Source organism: Octopus bimaculoides, chromosome 3 (assembly GCF_046866305.1).
Source record: "Octopus bimaculoides isolate indiv1 chromosome 3, ASM4686630v1, whole genome shotgun sequence".
NCBI classification, from domain to species: domain Eukaryota; kingdom Metazoa; phylum Mollusca; class Cephalopoda; order Octopoda; family Octopodidae; genus Octopus; species Octopus bimaculoides.
In genome coordinates this window covers 62,567,070-62,590,305 of record NC_142930.1, presented here as the reverse complement: position 1 = coordinate 62,590,305, position 23,236 = coordinate 62,567,070, and the positions used below count along the sequence as shown (strand labels likewise).

Genomic DNA, 23,236 nt, shown 5'->3' with positions numbered 1-23,236 from the left:
TGGGTAATGTAGTCTCTTACCTGTTAGGTAATTGCTACTGTTATCCTGTTAAGTTGCAAGTAAAGTTAAACCTTTATTCCTTTATTCTCCTTTGTTTCAGAATCCCCAATGTGTCTGTTCTAAAAGGTGATGAAGGTCAAATGGAACTGGAGATATCAGATGATCCATATGATGTCAAACAACTTGACACAACATACTGTCCATGTTTGGTAACTTTAAGCAAGGTCGGTGAAATATTCCTAAATGACTAAAGTTGTTACTTTTCCTGCAGCAGAAGTTATAGATTCTATTTTTCAGAAATTTCCTCTTGATTAAATTTAGTAACATTTCTAAAATAGGCAAGCTACAACTATAATTTAAGTTTAATAAGTGAACCTCTAACTGAATGACCTAAATTTATTAATTTCTACTGTGACTGCAACAGTAAGATACTGAAATACATGGAGTGGTGTATTCACTGATTTAGGCAAGAAGATTTTCTGATTTTATAGAAATGATTTCCTTTTGCTCAAATTTATCAAGCTGTTTGACATTCACTACATTCATCATGGTATTTTATCTCACTCTAGCTTACCAAATAGCCAACTAAAGTACATTATTCAGAAACCATCTATTTTGAAAGAGTTATCAGTATATAAAGCTTTTAAATACAGGTGCAGGCATGGTTGTGTGGTAAGAAGTTTGCTTCTCAGCCGCATGTTCTTAGATTCAGTTCCACTGCTTGGTACTTTAGGCTTGTCTTCTACTATAGCTCCAGGCTGACCGAAGCCTTGTGAGTAGATTTGGTGGATCTAGTTTTTTCATTCGTAAAATATCCATTTTTTTAAAAGGAAGTAAAAAATCTGAAAATTGGCTATAATAATGTAGCCTTCCAGTCTCATTGCTTTGAAGGTATGATGTTGTGGAGAAAAAAGTTACAGGGGTTTAAACATTGAAAAAACTGGGTATTTTTAGCCAATAGCGAGACAGAAATTTTCTGCATTTAGCGGATCGGTGTCAACTTTTAGGTTATACCCTGTGAAATTTATAGTTTAGCATCTGACCTGTTCATTGTAGGTTTCTAAATAAACAGAAATTTCATTGTAGGTTTTTAAATAAACAGAAATACCTAATAAAGGCGGCGAGCTGGCAGAATCGTTAGCACGCCAGGCAAAATGCTTAGCGGTATTTCATCTGCCGTTACGTTCTGAGTTCAAATTCCGCCGAGGTCGACTTTGCCTTTCATCCTTTCGGGGTCGATAAATTAAGTACCAGTTACGCACTGGGGTCGATGAAATCAACTTAATCCCTTTGTCTGTCCTTGTTTGTCCCCTCTATGTTTAGCCCCTTGTGGGCAATAAAGAAATAAGAAATACCTAATAAAATCAACATGTTTCATCTTAAGGTTTCTTTTGTCTCTTTGTTGATTGTATTTTTTTAATTTGCTACTTTAATATATTTGTCTGCATGTATTTACGTTAGGCGTATTTCAGTATTATGTATACCTGCCATGTATTTATGTACATCATTAATATATAAATGCATGTGTGTGTGTGTGAAAGAGGGCGTCTGTCTCCAAAACTCCAAAGTTGAATAATGTTTTCATGCTTGGATTTGTAAACTACGATAAGAATAACACTAGTCAACAAAGAATTTGTCTCAAGGAAAAGAATATCTGTATCTTGTATATTTTTGCATGCAGAATTCAAAAATAATGTCAAATTATCTGTATCACCCACAGTTTCTCTTTTCCACGATATCCCTCTCAGTTCCTGTTATGTGGGCTAAGTTTCAGTTAAGCTGTTGAAATGTGTTGCTAATGGTTTAAGAAATACTCCTAATTAAAATTTTTATGAATAGAATTAACCTAGTGAAATCATAAATCCAGCTATCTGAATCAATGAGTCCCAAAAATATATGAAATGAAAAATATGTAAAAATACTAACATACAGAAAAATACTAACACATGGAAGCACAGAAAAATATGTAATTTACTGACACATAAAAAATTAAAACAAAATATGCGAGTGAAAAGAATCTCATGAAAAATCAACATAGACAACAACAGTACAGACAACAGTGAACCCACAACGTGCAGTTGTCATGGTAACAAGCTGGTAATACCACGCTGTCTGTTGATTGGCTAAAATTACCTAAATTTCCCAAATTTAATTCCAAATAACATCAGATTCTTTAATTTATGAGATAAAGTAATTGGTTGATCATAATCAAAATTCAGAGTTGCATCGATACACCAAAATTGAAAGCAATCTGAGCAAAATTAAGTGGGACTCATTTTACGAATGAGAAAGACTAGATCCGATTTGCTAGATGGACACTAAAAGAAACCCATCGCATATATAGATAGATGTAGATGTATGTATTACTGTCTCCTTGCCTTGACTTCATCTTATATAATGAATGCGAAAATTAATTTGTGTGTCAATGTGTCACACTTAGACACCTTCTCTCACTATTCAATGACAATCCTATTTCTCACAATGGGGTGAGAGTAATAGTAGGCATAGAGATTGTGAGGGCAGTGGCGAAGAGAGAGAGACAAAGAAATTTAAGGAGAGTTGATGATGTTTTATTAAAAGTAGTAGTGTTGATGGTGGCAGTGGGAGTAATAATAAAAAAGAAAGAGCGAGTATGTGAGAGAAAGAGGGAGATGCTGTACAACTTTGTTAAGCCATGTCTCTGACAGAAATTGCTGTCGCCCACATGCTGAATACTATCATTTTAGTGATGACCACACCCCATTCTTTTTTCATTATATTCCCCACCCTAAAAGAAGTCATCATCCTTGAATTCATATCTCATGCCAGTAGCTATACAAGGGTAAAATACTAAGTAAATAAATGGTAAAAAACATTCCAAATTGAAAAAAAATCTCTCCCCCTCCCTTTCTGTCTGTCTACCTGTCAATCATCTACCAATCTATCTATCAATCTATCTATTTCTGTGGTGGTGGTGGTGGTGGTAGCCGGGGCAGTCACGGTTGATAGTGATAGTAAGTGATGTGAAAGACAGTGGTGATGGTGGTGGAGGGGAAGGCAGTAGCATCAGAAGTCTGAATGGTGTGTATGGTAGTAAAAGACAGAGAGAAAGAGGTTAGATAGAAAAAATAATTGTACTGACCCCTGAACGGGAAGACAAAAAATGTTGTTTATCATGCAGCTTTGCAATAACTTTGAAGTCGACAAATTATATCATTGTTTTGATGTAAATTGTTCATTGCTTGAAAAATATTGGTCAAGTTTAATAAAATTCAATATGTACTCAATGCATGAAGTGTCATTGTTGGGCCCAAGGCCTAATGAAGATCCCCTCCATAGGAGCTAGATTAAAAGCTGCCTGATAGGGTGGCTTTTAACCCTTTAGCATTCAGATTAATCTAACAAATGTAATGCTTATTGATTTACATTATTTTGAATTCATCATGCACTATCACATAATTTCGAGATTTCGATGATGTGACTGTTTATTTTTAACATGACATTGTAGGATAGGTGTGAGCGGCCAGATCTGGCTGACTTGAAGATGAAACAGGAAGAATATTTTGGCCGGATATGGCCAGTTTGAATGCTAAAGGGTTAAGCTAGTGTGATAGATATGAATGACTGTCTCCCTCATGCAAGTGGTGTCCTTCATTTCCAATCTTCTATGGAAACAGGTGATGGTTGGCAAAAGGAAGGGCATCTCGCTGTAGAAACCCCATCTCATCAAGTTTTGCCCAACTGATGCAAGCATGGAAAAGTGGACATTAGAACAGTGATGATGGTGATAGCTTTAAGATATAACAAAATATCTACATTCCCTCCCAAATTAAATGTATAAACTGAGTAAAGAAATTAAATTTTTTGACTAAAGAAACAAAAAGAATTATTGGAATTTTAACTTGTATTTTCAGATTGGTTATTTTCATGTTGTTGATGCCAGCCCTAAAGAAGAAGCTTGTTGCTTAGCCAGGTTATTATCATTTCTATTAGTTTCATTTCCCTATAAATTTTTTGGATGTTTGAAAGTTTATGGAGCTGAATGCTGTACCTATACACATTTCTTAACTCTGAATTAGAAGTTATATAATATTTAATATATGGGTGCAGGTGTGGCTGTGTTAAGAAGTTTGCTTTCCAGCTGCTTGGCACCAGATTCAGTCTCATTGCATGGCACTTTGAGCAATGCCTTGTGACTGGATTTGGTTGATGAAAACTGAAAGAAGCCCATTGTGTGTGTGTGTGTGTATGTGTCTGTGAGAGTTGGTGTCTCCTTGTCATGACATTGCATTGTTGTAAATGAGTATCACTGTCATACAAGTGGTGTCTTGTTTCCAATCTTCCATGAAAATATGTTTAGTCATGGAGAAAAATTACCTCATTTGGAAATAGGTGAAGATTGGCAAAATCTGCTGAAATAAATTTCACCCGACCAATGTAAGCATAGAAAAGTGGTTGTTAAATGTCATCACCAATGATGATATATTATAGTTATGTGTGTGTGTGTGTGTGTGTGTGTGTATGTATGTATATATATGTATATATATATATATTTCGGCACTGGCATGGCTGTGTAGTAAGAAGCTTGCTTCCCAACCACATGGTCCCGAGTTCAGTCCCACTGTGTGACACCTTGGGCAAGTGTCTTCAACTACAGTCTTGAACCAACTAAAGCCTTGTGAGTGTAGACGGAAACTGGAACAAACCTGTTGTATATGTATTTGTGTGTTTGTTCCCCCACCATCGCTTGACGACCAATGTTGGTGTGTTTACATCCCTGTAACTTAGCAGTTCAGCAAAAGTGACTGATAGAATAAGTACCAGGCTTATAAAGAATAAGTCCAGGGGTTGATTTCCTCAACTAAAAGGCAGTGCTCCAGGATGGCGACAGTCAAAATGACAAATAAGTAAAAGAATAAAAGCATATACATATATATATATATATGTTAGATGTGAGTATTACATCCCTTGATTATTTTTGTTTTCTACTCTATGTGATTGGGTGCTGCTAAGTTCCTGGCTTTAAAGGTACTGCTAAAAGGTCTGGTTTGAGGCCCACTCTTCAGAGTTCTTTCACAGGGATAAGAAAAATTGAAGGACTGCTGCAATAAGTGTGTGAGTCCAAGAGGCGAATATGTTAATAGAATAAAATCATAATTAACTGAATCCTTCTGTATTTTCTTTTACCCAAAGCCAGGAACTTTTCAGCACCCCCTCATAATATGAAATGCTAGTAAAATGTTGGGGTTGATTTAGACTCTCTGTCTTTTAGAATTCATGTGTTGCTGTGATTATTATTGTTATTATACTCCCTTTTAGTCATGGGGACTCTTTCATCTTGTGAGTTATTTGGCAGCCTCCTAGTGCTCATGCTACAAAAGAAAGCCACTAACTACATTCTGTAAAGTAGATGTTAGGAAGGGGACTGACTTGTAGGAGCAAAATAAGGTTCTCCAACACATGCCATCATGGAAAGCAGACATTAAATGAATATGATATATGCTGTGCTTTCATAGTTTCTAGCTTCCAAATCTACTCACAAGCACAGGTTAGTTCAAGGTTACACTAGGACACACTGCACCAGTGAACTCTGTACCCTCAGCCATGATTTCTCAACCACATGGTTTCAAGTTCAGTCCTACTGTGGCACCTAGGGCAACTTTTTATACTATAACCCCAAGCTGGTCAAAGCCTTGTGAGTGGATTTGATAGATGGAAACTGCAAGAATCCCTTCATATGTATATGTTTGTGCCTACTTGTCTTCAAATTGCATTATAGTTGTAATGGATTGTCACTGTCATATAAGCTGTGTCATTCATTTCCAATATTCTGCAAGAACATGTCTGGCTAAGGAAAAAATATTACCTTGCTTGGAAACAGATGAGAGTTGGTGACAGGAAGGGCATGAGGCCATAGAAAATCTGGCCCATTGCAAACTTGTAAAAGGGGCATGTTAAAACAACGATGGTGATTTATCACTGATTCAGTTGTGATAGTAGGATAAATATGAAAGGTGTATTATTTCAGGTATAGTTAATTAGCAGTGAAGATAAACAACCGGTGCTTGAATAAGAGAAGAAATGCCATGAAATTTAATACCTTACAAAAATGTTCATTAATAATAATTAACTACTTGATCAAGTAGTTATGTGCTAAATTGGAGAGGTTTTTATTTTTTAGAAATTGGACATAATTATGTCCAGAGAAGATGTGAGTTAATATATCATGGTGAGCATGAGACCAGTTTTGATGTTATACTAAACTATATTTCTTAGAATTCCTTACAGTCACACTCACTAACACCTATAGACAACTACCATTTGTATGTGGAAAAGTGTTTTGGGGTTCACAACAAATTTAGTGTAATTTTTACATCAAAGACTTTAATTTTGATTTATTAATATTTTTATTCTAGATTAATAATGGGTGTTACAGAAAGTGGTGTAATAACTGCAATGAAGAAGGAAGGGTCCGGAAGTTTAGATCCTGAGAGTATATATGATATGATGGAGGTAAGATATTTCCATCTTGATATATTTTGTGAAAATACTTTTTATTTTTATTTTAAATTCAATTTAAATTGTGAAGACATTATAACATTTAACAGTTTGTTTTATTAATTGGGTACTTCATCATTCACTTTCCTGAGTTGATAAATGAGTACCAATATAGTTCAAGAAACATAAGCCAGTCCCAATAAAGTTTAATGTGCTGCCAAATCAAAATACTTGATAAAATATTGATGTAACTATTGGATTGTAGAACTAAACCATATTTTTTTTTTTTTTTTTTTTTACTTGTGAGCATAAATTGGCAGCATGAACTACAGTGCGAACTACAGTGCTGTCACTTATTGTACTTATATATACACAAGTAGATATAGACATTTTCTTGGACCTACTATCCTTCACTGGAACATTGAGGATATGAGAGCTGGAAGGAAAGAGAGAGAGGGCTGCATTAATACTTGGCAGGTATTCATTTTAATGACACAACACTCATCCAGAGCCAGGAACCAAACCTGTGACTTTGTGATCAAGAATACAACACTTAATTACTGGGTCACACACGTTGACCCTTTGATAAACATTTTACTATAAACATCTTTAATAAGTTCAATCTACAAGTCTTTTCCCAAGATATATATATATATATATAAAACATTGAACAGAAAGTACAAATCATTATTGTTTTCAAAATTATAAACTTCTGATTTGGTTACATGCCAAAGTAATGTGTTTGTAACAAAAAAAAGTAAATGATTTGATTTATACATATTTATTTACTAAAAATATTTGTACCGAGCAAATAAAAATAATCCCATCAGCTGGACCTTAATATACAATTGGGATTGTTTGTTTAAAAAAAAAACACAAAACAAATCCATTATATGTAAGCCCAGTGAATATTATCAATTTGTCATGCAAAGAAAAAAAAGTCATGAGACTTATTTGTTTTTGATATTAAAATAAGTTAGTCCCAAAGTGTCATACCTTGTATTTTTTATTTCAGACTGGAAAAAAAGTTGGTGAGATACTTGGAAAGAATTTGTCTGCCATACTTAAAGAAGAAGAATTGTTAGACAAGAAAAAGAAAGCTGTGGGTTTTTTAAAATAATTTTACTGTACATCAAGCTTTGTTCTTTTATAAAAAAATGAAATACATGGGTTAAAAAAAAAAAAACTGTTGTGATTTGTTTTCTATAAGAAATGATGTCTCATTTACAGTAGAACATTCCTGTTGCTCTGCAACAATAAATGTTCTCCCACCTAAGCATCAGGTTTGTTCATAAAATATTTGATAAGTTCTGCAGTTTTAATATTAGTGCCAGACTCTCAATGTTCTGCATGTTAGTAAATAATCATTTCATTTAAGCCATTTTATATACTTAAGTTCGTTTGTTTGTTTTGTAATCAGTATTGGTAGAAAAACATATTAATGTTTTACAAACAAAAGATGAGGTTAAGTTTTCTCATCAGTACTTCTTTTATCTGCCTCTCAAATTTTTGTTCTTGTATATGATTGATTCTATCTAGTACTTTTTGGGTAAGAACCTATCATATAATAATTAGGTTTTTAGTTGGATGGCTTTTTATTGCTAGTCATTGTAAATGAAGTCAAGGTAAAACTTGCTGTATTTACCTGTCTTCAAATTAAGATATATTGAGAAAACCTGGTGATTTTATGGGATGCTCTTGTTAATACTTTGCACTTAAGAATTAAATGAAAACTTGGTAAATGGCAGCTTTAATGTCCTTTATATATAGATACAACACAACATTTATGAGTGTGGCATGGAAAAAAAAAATCTGTTACTTTTAACAGTAGCAATTAGAAAATAACTTCCACACACACTCAACAAACATAATACTCCAATGTTTCCAGTGAATCCCATTGAAAAAGATTAGTATATCACCTTTGAAGTATGTGTTTTTACTTAAATATCTTACTCCAGATAAACTGTAATGCTGGCAAGTTTTAAAGAAAATACTTACTTAAACCAAAGTTCTTTAATAACCTGAGTCTTTTCTTAACCAATCATTAGCTGTCATTTGAGACTGAACCAATTGTCTGAGTTCAAAAGATAAAACAAGTTGACTATATACTAGCAGCTTGCTTTTTTTTTTTTTTTTCTTCTTTTAATAAATCCCTTTAGTTTTCCTACTATAATTCAATTTCATGATTTATCTTATAATAAGGGTTATTACATGATAAGACTGTTAAAGCAACTATTTGAAAGAACAATCATGCCCTAACCACATAAAGTAGTTGTCTCTCTTTGTCTACTATGATTGTTGGTGACAAATGATTTCTATCTAATTAAACAAATACACTTTTTCTCTATTCTGCTCTTCAACAACTTATTGAGATGAGAAGCAGACGTATTCTGCAGTGCGATGAAATGTTTAAATGCAAGTAAATCTTCCATTTTACACTTTCCTTTTACATTTCTTTATGTTCCATAAATGTCACAAATGGATGGTTTGACAGGATGAAATTTTGTTCAAAAAAGCTTCAAAATAGGTTTCTCTTTTATTTATACAACTTAAGGCATGTCTTCCAATATTTAGTAACATTATACAAGAAAAATGTAAATAAGTTTAAGTAACTTGTAAAATTGTAATTTAACCAACTTGATTTCCTTTGTTTGATTGAAATAATATATAATGCAGTTTACATTTAAAGAAGCAAGCTTGCATAGTAAATGCATCAATATTGAATTACCAAAGATAAAGAGGTGGGGCAAGTGCAAGGTTAAAGTTGATTTACCTTACATTTGGTACTCTTGGGAAAAGGCATATAAAAGATCATCTTCAAAAGGATAGAAATTCTTTGTTTTATAGTGTCAAAATAAAGGAATTAAAAAAAAAGTTTTATAAAAATGAAACTAGTTATGAAATGTTGAGGAAAGACAAATGGAATTGCTGCTCAAATACACCTGATTGATACAAAAAGGATATGCTGCAAATGCAGACACAACCCAGGCCTGATGATACTTTGCTTTATTGTTTTGGTGATATGTAAATGTTAGTGGACACAAATACAAATGTCTTATTTGTTTTGATTTAGAAAACTGTGTTGGATTCGAAAGCACAAGAGTTACTATCCAGTTCTCCACAACCTTTGCCAAGTTCAGTCTCAGAAGTGCTTAGGGTGATGATGGATGAAAAACTGCTGGAAAGAGATGATGATGAAGAGCAAGAAGCTGCTTGTACTAGTTGCTTTTGGTAACAACTGGAAATGAGATTTTGACTATCAGAATTTCCTGAAAATGATTCTTTTTCAATGGACAGTTTGAGTTTATTATACTCCCAATTAACAGACTTGCAGTCACATGAAGCAACATCACACTTCTCATCTTGCAGATTGTCAAAGACAGTTCCTTCTTCTGAATCACTTAAGACTACTGGTATCTGAATGAAATCATCATCATCATCATCAGAAATCAGTACAAAACATGAACAGTCATTACAGTCACAGCTAACTAAAGGATCAACATTAGAGTTTTCTTTGTTGAAATAATTACGGCTTTGTTTAGCTTTGGAAATCAGTGACATTGCAGAGTTACCAACCATCTCCTCAGAGATGTCAGATATTTGACCAGTTTCTCTACTTATATCAAGATAGCTACTGGACGGGCTCGTTAAATCAATTTCAACCATATTGCCACTATTCATAGTTAAGTCAACAAGCTTAGTTCTCTTATGGGGAACATTTTCACAGATTTTCCTTGGCACAGTCCATGGTGCAGCAAGGTCACTTTTCATGTCAGAACGCAGTCTTCTGCGACTCTGGTGTTTGGATGGTGAAGCCGAAGATGCACCAGCCTTACCACGCCTACGTAGAACATAGGGGACATTCATTTGGCTTTTGGAGTTCTTTTCCAAACCACTTTTAGCACATTTAGAATTATTAACACAGAGCTTTGTCTGGTTTTTGATGTCAACAAGCACATCAGCTTCAGAATTTTTTTGTTTTCTGTGTTTCTGGAATGCTTTATTAAATTTTGGAGTGAGGTCTAATGAAGAGTTTGAATGTTGCAATGAAGATCCACCTTCACATTCTTTGTTTATTACACCTGAACAAGTTGCTACAGGGCTTCCTGGAGTAGAAATTTGAGGATTATTGCAGTTAGACACAGTGCCAGATTGTAATGCTTCAGCCAGTGTAAGGGTAGCAGGCTTTTTCTTCTTGTTCCGTTTAAACATACCTCGTTTCCAAAAATTTCTCCGACTAATTTTCACTCCAGGTTTTCTATAAGTTACTGGAGAGATATCATTACTGTTATTGTTGTTATTATTAGCATTCTGACTGTCACTATTATCATCTCTGACATCTGTGTTACTGTTTAGAGTGGTTGAACGTTTTACAGGCAGCTTACGGCTTACACATTCACTTGGACATAGTTTTTGGTTTGACTTGCTTGCTGGCATGTCGACAGAATAGTCAGCTTGTTTAGGTGAACATTTTTTTTTTTTACGTTCTTTTCGCAGTTCACAGTCTATAGCCTCACAAGGAGGACATGACCATCGGGTGGGCCGAGAGAGGGACTTGTTTGAGATACAGCCTACATGGCATCCTTGAGAACCACACCAATGGCACACGATAATTTCCCATTTGCTGTCATCTTTGTTGTACTTTCGACCCCGTGGACACAAACAAACATCAAGGTCACAATGAGTGTATGGCTCCAGCAGCTCTTGGTAGGCATGGGGCTCCATTTCCCAAGCAGCATCTTGCTCAGGAATATAGATTCCAATTTGTAACATCTCTGCCTGCAAGAAAAAAGAAATAATGCTTGGTGAAAAATAGAAACAAATTTAAAAAGCTGAAGTTTGAGAAGAAAAAGAAAGTAATTGCAAACAACTTGACCCTGAAGGGATGAAAGGCAAAACTGATCTTGGCAGAATTTGAAGTCAAAACGTAAAGACGGACAAAATGCTGCAGTAATGAATTTGCCAACTTGCCATCTTTGGTTTAATATATATTGAAAATCAAACATTAACTGCATCAAATTTTGGGCTGTTCTCTCAAGTAAACTTTCTATGTCTATATTGCAAAAGTATTCAAAGTATTTAGTTCAAATTCTGGAGTCAAACTTTGCTTTTTATCCTTCATTAGGGATTGTGTCAAAGTTAGAAATTAATTATTATTATACAGTTTGGTAAAATCAGTGGAATTGGTATGTGTAGTATGTTTATGTACAGAATTATCTATGCAGTCCATGGTGTTTTATGTAGTTAGAGTGGTGTCCATAGATATTTAAGTGTTTAATTCCTTCAGAAAAATAAAGCAGAAGTTTGGTAAAGGAAATAATTTATGAACAAATTTTTTATCATATGTGGTTATATGAAATTTTAAGCTTGTATTTGCATGGACTTATTCAGAGAATTAGCTGCAGAAATTTGTTTTGTTTAGAAAGTACTTTCTTTGTTACATGTGTGCACATAAATTATAATTATTCTAAAAAAAAAAGTAAAAAGAAAAAAACTTATTGGAAATACTTACAAATCTATCTAGTCAATAATGGAATCCTCTGTAGGAATAAGGAAAATCTAAAAGTTGAAAAAGAAAGGTAGAAATAATAAAATGGTAGCATACCTGAAATAGTTCTTTATTACAACATAGAGGGCATTTGAAGAAGTGTAATCCAGCAGCTAATGCTTGACGTTGGATACATGTACGATGGAACCAGGTGTTCTTGCAGCATGGTGCTCGCAGTGTGTCATTGGAGGCACGAGCTTCTACAGCATTCATGCAGATTACACACATACTGTTGGCAGTTCCAAAGAAGGATAAGCGGTCACTCACTTGGCATGCTTGTCGAGGTCTGTGGCTGGGACAGAATGAACTATAGGAGTCAAAATATTGGTTCAAAGCACCAGCTTTTTGGCCACATCCAAAATGGAAGACTTTACTGTAAAGATAAAAAGAGAGAAACAACTTACTAGTAAGACTTTCACAAATGGAAGATTTCAATAAAATCTAAGCCAACAGACAGCAAGGACAGTGCTGCCACTATCATTTTTGTTTTCATGCTTTCTTGGGTTAGATGGAATTCACTGGTGCAGGTTTTCCATAGTTGGATGCCCTTTTTGTTGCTAACCTGCAACCATTCCCAAGTCAGGTGATATTTCCCATTGGCCAGACATATTTTCAAGAAAAACTAGAAATGTGATGTCAAGAGAAGGAGACACAAACACACATCATATCATTGGCTTTTTTCCAGTTTCCACCTCCCAAACCCATTAACAAGGCTTTGGTCTGCTGGATAAATTCAAAAACCATGTGGTTGAGAAGGAGAGAGATATTATACCTTTGTTTTATGTGCTTATATCAGTTTAGGAGAAAATATACAACATGAGCAAGAATCAAATGATTTTTGCAAACCACAAAAGTAAAATGAACAATAAATATTATCTCAAAGCTTCTCATATCACAGAAGTCTAAAAATAATTCAATTTTAGAGGGATATCCACATCAAAATAAAAAAGAAAATATGTAAATAGAGGAACTATATATAACTTGCTCAAGTCATTTAAGTTTAAGAAGAGAAAAGGCAAAGAAAATTATTTTCTATATATTTAGTACCTGGGCAATGTCAAGTACCATTATAAGTCAGTAATAATTTTTATACTAAAACTATATCCTCTCATGTCATTCTAAGATCTAGTAGTTAAGTGCTATATACTTTTCTGAGGAAGTCTAAAAAAAACAAACAAAAAAAAACTGAAACATGCCTAAGTGTTTTTTTGTCATCTTATTGGAAGAAATTACAGAGAGCTGACATTCAAGAGGAGACAGACTGGGTATAGTAGTAAACGTGGGGCTTGGAACAGGATACAAAACAAAGAAAAATGAATGAGCTAGCAGGGACTGAATCAAGATGCTAAACGACTAGCAGTTGGAGTGCATTAGCAATCAGATTTACTTTACTATTAAATTGAATTTCAGAGTTCTCTTCCCTGCATTTCTTAAGAAAAATTGTCATTAACGTACACTACAGGGGTGTAATTTCAATTAATTAAATATTCTACTTTGGATTACCATATCAAATGTTAGCCTTCATTTACGCTCTCTCTCTGATTAAACGAATAAAACTGAGGAACAAATCCAGTTAGTTTTATTCAAAGGTTATCATACTCACAAATGTTGAGATATCCTCATTAACTAGTCAGTATATCCCGAATGCCACCCTGCCAGGGATGTCAAAGTCATGGGACTGCAGCATGATGGATTGTGAAGTGGTAGTAGAAGAGCTCAACTGAGCCAACAGTGTTTCTTACATTGATGCTGAGGTGAAGGAATCCTAGAAGATCAACAGTCAGGATCATCAAGCTCTATCAAGGAGAGAGTAACTGCAATGCATCCATGGTTGTGTAATCAACTAATGGAAAATTCACTATGACTGAATTCAAATTGGCCTGCATCTTCGTTTCTCTGCATGCAGGACAAAGTGGCCATTAAATCAAATGAGGGATTCATATTATGAAATACCTTTTTTTTTTTCTTTTGATGACACCTAATGAAGTGCTTTTGGCCTTCCCAACAACATATTTGTCATTAAATCAAATAGAAGTTTTATGATCTGATCCATTGAAGTAATATATATTTTTTTCATTTGACTGCAATTCTTCTTCATTCTTCATCAGAATGGAGAACTGCAATATTAATTTAGTTTCATAAATTATTTCAATTATTCATCATCATTATTTTAACATGCACTTTTCCATACCATGAAAGTATAATGGCAAAAATTACTGGATGACAAATAAAAATGGAGAGGAATTGAAGAAACCAGGGATCACAAGAGAAGGAATGTAATTTCAAACTCTGAGAATCACTGCTTTAAACAGATTTTCACAAGGTTTATTTAATTTTTAATACTGTGATATCACTTTGTTATACTTTATCATTCACATGCTATTCTAAAATTAATGCTATATATTGTCTTTGTTTTTAACATATATTTCCAATGAAACAGCATATTGAAAAATGTAACACAGTGAATAGAAATAAAACTTTAGGCATTACACAGATCTTTATTATGTAAGTATAAAGAAAATCAGATCTACAGTGGAAATGAGATTATATCACTGATGTAAATTTTAAATTATGAACCTTGGCAATGCTCTGAGTACTTGCTACTAGTTATTACTATATTATAATGTCTGTCTCAAGCCTTTGGGCCCAACTGGCTGGAGATGTTTCTGGTTCTTGTGAAGTTTAAGCAACTAAGGGTGTAAGACACCCCACTAAATAAAATTTAAATCAATTGCAGAAATAATTGCACCCCCAGTTGTTGCTAGTACTCATTTACAATTAAGTAGACTGAAGCAAAGTGAAATAATGTGCTTTGTTCAAGGACACAATGCACTGCCTAGTTTGAGAATTGAACCTATGACCTAACAATCATGAGTCCAACACTCAAAGCATCATGCCACATTCCTTCACATATTACTACTATGCTATAACTACATTAAAATTGTAACTCCATTTTTATTATGCTTTCAGGTCTAATGTGAAGGTGTGTGGCATAGTAGTGAGAGTGTTGCACTCATGTTCATGAGATTGTGGTTTTGATTCTCAGATCAGGCTATGCATTGAGTTCTTGAACAAAACACTTTATTTCATGTTGCTCCTGTCCACTCAGCTATAAATCAGTTTCAGTAATAGTTGGGAAGCTAATCATGTGATGGACTACTGCCCCATTCAGCAGGGTGTGTTATAATGTCATTCACTTATATGTCTTATATTTCTCCTCAGCAATATTAACCAATAAAGTGAGCTAAACCTGCTACACTCAATATCATAAAGGGATAAAAACACTTCATCTAATACAACAATGGCATTCAAAACAATTAACATTATCAACAGCTCTAACAAAGATCATATCACATCAAATAACATACTTTCATTAAAAACAAGCATTCTTCACCATAATCATACAATTAAAATGTGAATCAGAAAACATTTACACATTTTAGGAAATCAGAGTGCTCACAATACTCTCTACATTTCACTTAATATTTCACTGATTCAATGACTAAGCAGTTGCCACTCAAGATCTATGATAAAGTATTAATATAAAAGAATAAACTGATTCTGTATGAAGGTTCACTGCCATGAAAGATAAGGACAGATGCCTGCAACTGGGTTAATGTGTTCAATTACTTATTATAAACTTTTTTTTTTAATTATGCAGACAAGCAGAAAATTGACCATGGGGAGGTTTTCTGTTAGTTCCTAAATGATATTTACACACTTGAATAAATTTCGAATAATAAAAGCATTCAAAAACAGCATTACAATTTATGAAGGAATCCAGTATTATGTTGACTGAACATATGCCATGTTAATCTCTCTCTTTTAAACAAACTCAAAGGTAGTCCACCTTCTATGTGGTTGTTTATCATCATCACAGGCCACATGAGTATACTCTAAGGCCTATAGCATACCAACAAATTCACCTCTGATAATCTTTTTTTTTTTATTTCAAATTATGCTTGTATCTCTGGAGAATTTTATTTTATTAAAAAATATTTATTTCACAAATTCCAGAAGGGAAAGGATGGAATAGTCCTAAAAAGTAATATTTTTTTCCCAACATAATTGTAACTTACATCATACAAGACATGAAAATTATGAGGAAACTAAGTCAAAGTGTGTAAATTATTCAAAACTCTTCCCTTTCACCCTATCTTTGAAAACTTTTTCACAACAAATTCCAATATAATTGTAATCTACACCATCTGAAACATACTTGTAGAAAATGTCATTAAACATGTTCACTTTGCAGAAAGTTATGAGGAAACAAAATCAGGCGGAAATATTTTAGGAAAGAAAACAATGCAAGTTTATATTAGTGTAACTGATGTAATTTAAGCCCATCTTTCTTATTCAGCTTCCTATTTCTTCAACAAAACCAAATATGAAAGGTTACAGGAATCAACATCATTTTGCAGATGTTAGATTAAACTTATAATTTGGAGAAATATTTTTACTGATATGTTTGTAGAAAGTAGCATTGCAAATATTTAGGTAACCTATATATTTCCAGAAGAAGTATAAACAAAGGCATTTAAAAATGCTATCTTACAATGCAAGATAACTATATTACAGTGAATAAAAAATAGTTCCGTGACTGAACCATGTTGTTCAAATCTTCCTCAAAAGAACCTTGAAAACCACATTTTGATAAAAATTTATTAAATTTGGAATTTATAAGAATTTTCTAGACAGTGTAGATTTTAATAATTGCTTTCTTTATTATAGCATATAGATATTTAATTATCAGCTCATCAGGTGTGAGCTCCATTCATATATAGCTGTTTACCTATTAATAGAGAATAGCTAGAGAAAACCACATTCAACAAATTAATATTCTGGCCAAGGTGAGACTTGTCTCCCAATAATTGAACACCACAGAGTCTGGAGATAAATACTTTAAGTCTCAATGAAATATTATAACCTTGCAGTTGAGTTGTTAATGTTCAGAAGATCAATCACATCTTAGTATATCTACACAAATTTTGTACGTCTTTCATAGCTAGATATAGAATAAGAATACTAAAAAGTGAACATTCATCTCCTTAATGTTATCTAGGTAGTCATGAATCTGATTTTAAATTATGCCAAAAATAATTGTGCCTTTTACTCTTCATTGAGTAAAAGGCGCGATTTTGTCTTCATAGGTTGACAAAATAAGTACCAGTTATTATATATATATATATATATATATATATATATACTGCATGGAACCTTGGGCAAGTGTCTTCTACTATAGCCTCGGGCTGACCAAAGCCTTGTGAGTGGATTTGATAGACGGAAACTGAAAGAAGCCCGTAGTGTATATATATTTATAGATATATATGTGTGTGTGTGTGTGTATGCTTGTGTCATTGTTTGTCCCTCCACCATTGCTTGACAACCGATGCTAGCGTGTTTACGTCCCCTTAGCGGTTCGGCAAAAGAGCGAGCATAGAATAAGTACTAAGCTTACAAAGAATAAGTCCTGGGGTCGATTTTTTTTCAACTAAAGCAGTGCTCCAGCATGGTCACAGTCAAATGACTGAAACAAATATATATATATATATATATATATACACACACACACGTGTGTGTGTGTGTGTGTAGATATCAAACAATGAGAATGAGTACTCAACACCGCATTGGTGGGTACAGATTTATTTGTAGATTAAGGCTATCATTGGTTTCATGTAAAGGAAGCCCTTAACAGTTATCAAACCTGTCACAGGGGACAACAGTGTTTATCTCCGGAAATGAACACTGATATTCCATGTGATAGGCTTGATAACTGTTAAGGGCTTTCACAACATGAAACCAATGGTAGCCTTAATATATATATGAAGCAAGCACCGTCTCGAGTTCTAGGACTTATAGGACAGGTTTCCAAGTGATCGAGATTACAGCATTTCCACTGAACGAGATACTGGTCCGTTGCAGGGTTACTCATTTACAGCTGAGTAGACAGGAAAAACGTGAAATGAAGTGTTTTGCTCAAAAACATAACGCACCGGCCGGTCCGGGAATCCAAAGCTCGATCTTGCGATTGTGAGTGTACCACCCTAACTACTAGGTCACTTACCTTCATTGTACCAGTACCAGTAATATATAATATATCATAATAAAAAACAAACTACATCCTTACACAGCGACTCTCGTGCTTATTATTAAGTAACATATTCAAAGAGAATATTTCTTTTTACGTAGATTCGTATTATGCTTATGTCAAAGCATCCTAATTACATATGCTTAGTCTGATATATATTAAAGCCAATATCTCAAGCATTTTTACAATATACATTTGTCTGCAACTATGAAACTGCAGTCTTAAAATAAAATTAACGAAATTTCAGTTGGTATCATTAAGATAGGGAGAATGAGTGGGAGAAAAAATATCAAATTAGTCAGTCAGATGATACACGAAAAAAAACAAAAAACAGAAAAGCCGAACTATTGATTTCACAAAGTAAAGAATATATATTATAAAGTAACGTGTGCTGTGATGTAAACAGATTGTAACATGGGAAGGAAATACAAGAGAGACGGTCGGAAACAGATTAACAAAGTAATAAGGACTACAAGCTGGTAGTATACGATCCAGTGAAAACCGTCTACAACACATTTTGTCCCGGGTCGGCCTTGACTGAGCAGATCCATAATTATAAACGTTCCAGTGAAGACCATCTCGCCTTCTTGCTAGAAGAGTGTATCCCAGACTGCCTTGTCTTTTATCATGTCTTTTTTTTTATAAGACAGGGTGTAACTTCAAGGAGATTTGGTCGATATTTCTAGCAGGTTGATAGACCACGTAGATTCCATCAGTCTCGTAGCCGTAATCATAAAAGAGTACAAAAATGAGAGTAAGTTGCTGAAAATTAGTTTAAAAAAATTTGGTCAATGAACATACAATTAGGCTTAAATAACATATGGTTCCAGACAAGAATGTAATTTTAAAATTATCAAATAAGAAAAAAGTTTTCTGAACATTGATAAACATGTACATAACACTTTCCTACTCTTGGAAAAACATGACAGGCTTTCTTCAGTGAATCACTGTTCTTTGGTTTCAGATTTCAACCAATTTATATAAAATGATGAATAAAGCATTCAACTTTTTAACCTTTACAACAACGAATAAATATTACAAAAAGAATCTCTAAATTGCAGTTTTAGAACTGGAAACTTTCGGAGCAGGGATCTCGGCTTGTCTTTTTCACATTTGTTTGACAACTTAAGGATTAATTTAGACACAATAATTATAAGAGTAAAACAGATATTAATCAGTTTTTAAAATATGAGAATTTTTTCTCATTTCCATCTACACTAAAAAATATTCCTGTGGGCAAAACATACGGAGATTCATTCATTTGATAAGGAATCCTGAACCATTAAGTGCTACTGTGGTCATAACGGTAAATAACATCAACAACGGTCAATATCCATTACTTTGACAAACCAAAAAGAGAGCAACTAAGTGGTCACTTGAGCCGTTAGAAGTACCAGCTAAATCTCCCTCAAATCGCACCCGGCCGTCTTAAAAAAAAGGACACGTTGGATAATGCGGTCCCAAGTTTCACGAACATATGAGAAAAAAAGCCCAGGGAAGTCATGCCTGGAATGTTTTTGATCATAAATCTGCTTGTTCAGTGTTGACCAGGGATTCAACAACAACAACAACAAGCATTATTTTGACGACCAACAATCAATATTCAATTCACAGGCATAACAAAACAACTATTTGTTTTAAATTGAGTAAGACAATAAAATATTTATTCGCCAGAAAAAAAAAGCTGTATGGACGTTAGGTCAGAAAAACGAAGAGCAGTGTCATGAGGCTGAGAAGGACGACGTTTCCCAGTGACACTTTCCGAAGGAAATTTAAATCTTCGGGGTAAACCAAAAGGTAATTGAACGCTCTTCGTCTCAGCTTCACGCGGTATATTTAAAATGCCTGTAACCTATTGCTGTATAGCACTGCAATATATATATATATATATATATATATATATATGTATGTATGTATGTATATATATATGTATATATACATACACATAAAGAGAGAGAGAGAGAAGGAGCAATGATAATCCAATCTCATTCACGGAGGATAAATTTTAAATCCGTTTAGTAATGCACAATCTAAATAAATGTATTTAGCTATTTTACACGCTTCTAATAATGATATTTTATAATCTTTGATGCTCAGTAAGAGTAAATAAAAAGTGGCAATATATATTTTTTAAGCGATATCTGAAATAACCACACACACAGACGCGCACGCACTCATAAGGTACATGAAAATCCGTTATTCCCAATTGTTTTATATATATCTAAATCAAGGACCACATGGAGTGTGACGGTTTGGTGTGGTGTGTATATAAACAGCAGCAAGGAATTTGAGTTACTGGAACAACATAATTATAAAAAATAAATAAATAAAACAAATTAAAAATAAAAAGCTGTATCGCATAAACTTGTTTGAATATCGCTGACAACCACAGATGGATATTTATGTATCTTTCAAAGCAGATAAAGAAACAAAAGTAATTTTTTAAATAATGCATTTCATTTTCAAATTAAAAATCGAGCAATTACAGAGATCAATTTTCTGTTATATTAATGCAATAATGCAACAAGTAAGAATCATTCTCTAATTAAAATTAATTACATTTTAAACTACGATAAACAAGTGGTGTGTTCGTAGTGGATGCAACATACACCATAGGCTTTTTGTTGTTAAGCCTCACTTATACTCCAATTTAAGCAGACCTATTTTCGAAGTGTTCCAGACATGACTATCCCATCTTAATTTGAAACAATGGATCGAGGACTATAACTCTTCTATACATCCTGCCTTTTTTTTTTTTTTTTGGAAAGAGCAGGGTGTGGTTTGAAGGGAATTTGGTTGTTATTTTTAGCAGATCGAGCGATTATGTAGAAGATCTTGTGTTGAGGCTCGATTTGACAATTACAAAGACAAGGTAGAAATTCCATGTATCACAGGTACCATTTATATAGACCATGGGCTAACGGAAGATGAATCAACACCGACATGATATTTTTTTTTATTTCTAAATTCATGCCGGTTTGTTTGACCTTGTATTTTAATCCTTAATAATCGATACTTAGTACCAGTAATATACTATTATGGAATCAATCAACTAAAAAAAAAAAAAAACAAGGTTGAAATATTAAAGTAAAGTATTAGTCCTACAGCTTAGAAATATGGAATTCATGTAGTGTAGCTGTGTTCCAATATGTAGTTAAGCAGGACAATCCTGCAGATATCGCAGACGATCTATCGTGAAATGAGAGATGGAGTTCTAGGCATTATGAGTACCACAAAGTTTAATTTCTTCTGCTATTAAAATATTAAGTTTTATATACAAAAGAACGTTCAACATAAAGTTGAATCTCTTTAAAACAAAACCAACAAGAACAAATAAATCATGAAAACTATTTTATAAAAATTCATAGAACTGTAAAAAAATACAACTATAAAATTGTCTAAGCCTAATAGTTTAGCAATTAAAGGATTAAGTGTAGGCTAGGGTAAATTAAAAGTTGGGTAGAAATAATTTGACCTAAAATGACCTGCATAACACAGATGATGCGAACACCTGCGTAAGCAGATTCCTTCACTCGCTCCACACGGGTGAAGTTCAAGGATATTCTAGTTACAAAGCGAGAAACTTCTCAAAGAAAACTAAAATTCAAAATCAACAAGGGGAGGATCCAAAATAAATAGTTGTCAAATATTATCTTTAAAATATGTGGATAGACTTACCGACAGTTTTTCACAACACAACCAATCGTAGCTCCATTTCTACGGCAGAACGTACATTTAAGACGTGAACCTCTGGATTTTTCTTTCCAGATATCTCCCGGTAGAAACCCAAAGATCCCGTCTTCTTCTGTTTTACCTTTCTGTGAAAGCCCACTTGAAAAAAGCATACAGAAATAATGGACTGTCATTCTACATTTTTGTACTTTACGCCCGAAAATTTCTTCGTTGTCATCTGTTGTTTCACAAAATAAACACATATCAGAATATTGAAATGTATCATCTTGACTCTTTTTCTTTTTCCCCTTTCGATTTGGACGTCCAGGTGATGTCATGTTGAACGATAATGGTTATACTTCTGTCCAACTTCCCGCCATCTACGATCTCACACATTTATGACGTCACAACAAGCCCTTCACAACGAGGTTTTAGTAACAGCTTACAAAAATAGGAACTGGATCGGCAAAAGTTTTATCAAATAATTCTAAAATGAACTATATTCATTTTACAATTATTTGATAAAATTATATTGTCTATAGAAATTTAAAACAGTCTTTTCTTAAAAATCAATACATTTATCAGTTATATTATCAATATTCGTATCTACAGCTTTTGAGCAATATGGTTTACTATTAGATTATGTTTTTCGTTTTTCGTATTTTTATTTTTAGTAATTTCTGACGAGCTTTAGAAACTATATAAGATTTATCTTATTGTCTCCCAATTAACTTTTAGACTCATCAGCAATCTTTCGATTACAACGTTTAAATTATATAACTTTTCAAAGTATATTTTAACGGCTCATACCTCACCAAGTCAATTAATAGCCACAGAGTGACTTTCTCGGACAGAATAATAATTACACATCCAACTTTTTATTAGTTGTTACTACTATCCGGCATAATATATTTTGGTTACTGATCATGCGATTAAGTAATAGTAATAAATAAATATTAAATTCGGTGTATTTACAGTTACTTGACTTGATTCGTCTATATAGATACATGCATGCATGAGAAACTGCTAAGTTAGCATTGCCTCAACTTCTACCGTCTGCTAAATATGAAATGGTGAATTACAATGCCGCTCTAATTCTCTCTCTCTCTCTCTCTCTCTGTCAATCTTTCGCGCGCAATTTTGATATATTTACATTTTCTAAATAAATAAATACAATTGTCTGCAACCAAGAGCAAAATAATACTAAATATATGTCGTGGACCCCATATGAATGCCTGATCAAACTAACTGCTGTGACAACAAAATAAAATGCCACGAAGTATATTAATTAGTATTTATCAACGACACCGCCCATATTACAATATAGAAGGTCAGGCGTCAAATGTTGCACTTAGTGTTTCAAGGACAGGTCTAATATAATATTTGTATAAAATAGGATATGATGGATTGGCGAGACAGTTTGAACGATGGACAAAATGCTTTGCCATTTT

General features: G+C 33.6%; 2 protein-coding genes across 5 annotated transcripts in view; one reads left to right on the top strand and one right to left on the bottom strand.

Annotated features, from left to right (window-relative positions):
* LOC106879893 (exosome complex component RRP42) overlaps nucleotides 1-8,660 on the top strand; it is a 57,068-nt gene extending 48,408 nt beyond the window's left edge. For all 4 annotated transcript variants that reach the window (XM_052966433.2, XM_014929631.3, XM_089349047.1 and 1 more), the window contains exons 6-9: nucleotides 101-224; nucleotides 3,894-3,952; nucleotides 6,396-6,492; nucleotides 7,493-8,660. In XM_052966433.2, the coding sequence (XP_052822393.1) occupies nucleotides 101-224; nucleotides 3,894-3,952; nucleotides 6,396-6,492; nucleotides 7,493-7,597 (385 nt within the window). In that variant the 3' untranslated portion in view covers nucleotides 7,598-8,660. The remainder of the gene's footprint in view (nucleotides 1-100; nucleotides 225-3,893; nucleotides 3,953-6,395; nucleotides 6,493-7,492) is intronic.
* On the bottom strand, nucleotides 7,243-23,105 carry LOC106879892 (uncharacterized). Its single transcript, XM_014929629.3, has 3 exons — nucleotides 21,792-23,105; nucleotides 12,083-12,398; nucleotides 7,243-11,256 (listed from the first exon to the last, which is right to left on the bottom strand). Exons 1-3 carry the CDS (start codon nucleotides 22,121-22,123, stop codon nucleotides 9,547-9,549), a joined length of 2,358 nt encoding a protein of 785 aa, XP_014785115.1. The 5' UTR covers nucleotides 22,124-23,105; the 3' UTR covers nucleotides 7,243-9,546.
* Between the last annotated feature and the right edge of the window lie 131 nt (nucleotides 23,106-23,236).

Bases quoted from the DNA above. Each gene is read 5' to 3' on its own strand.
- LOC106879892 (XM_014929629.3), bottom strand. From the start codon at position 22,123: ATGACATCACCTGGACGTCCAAATCGAAAGGGGAAAAAGAAAAAGAGT. The intron at 12,399-21,791 runs GTAAGTCTATCC...TTATCTTTACAG, and splicing joins TGTGTTGTGAAAAACTGTCG to TAAAGTCTTCCATTTTGGAT. The intron at 11,257-12,082 runs GTATGCTACCAT...TTTTTCTTGCAG, and splicing joins GTAATAAAGAACTATTTCAG to GCAGAGATGTTACAAATTGG.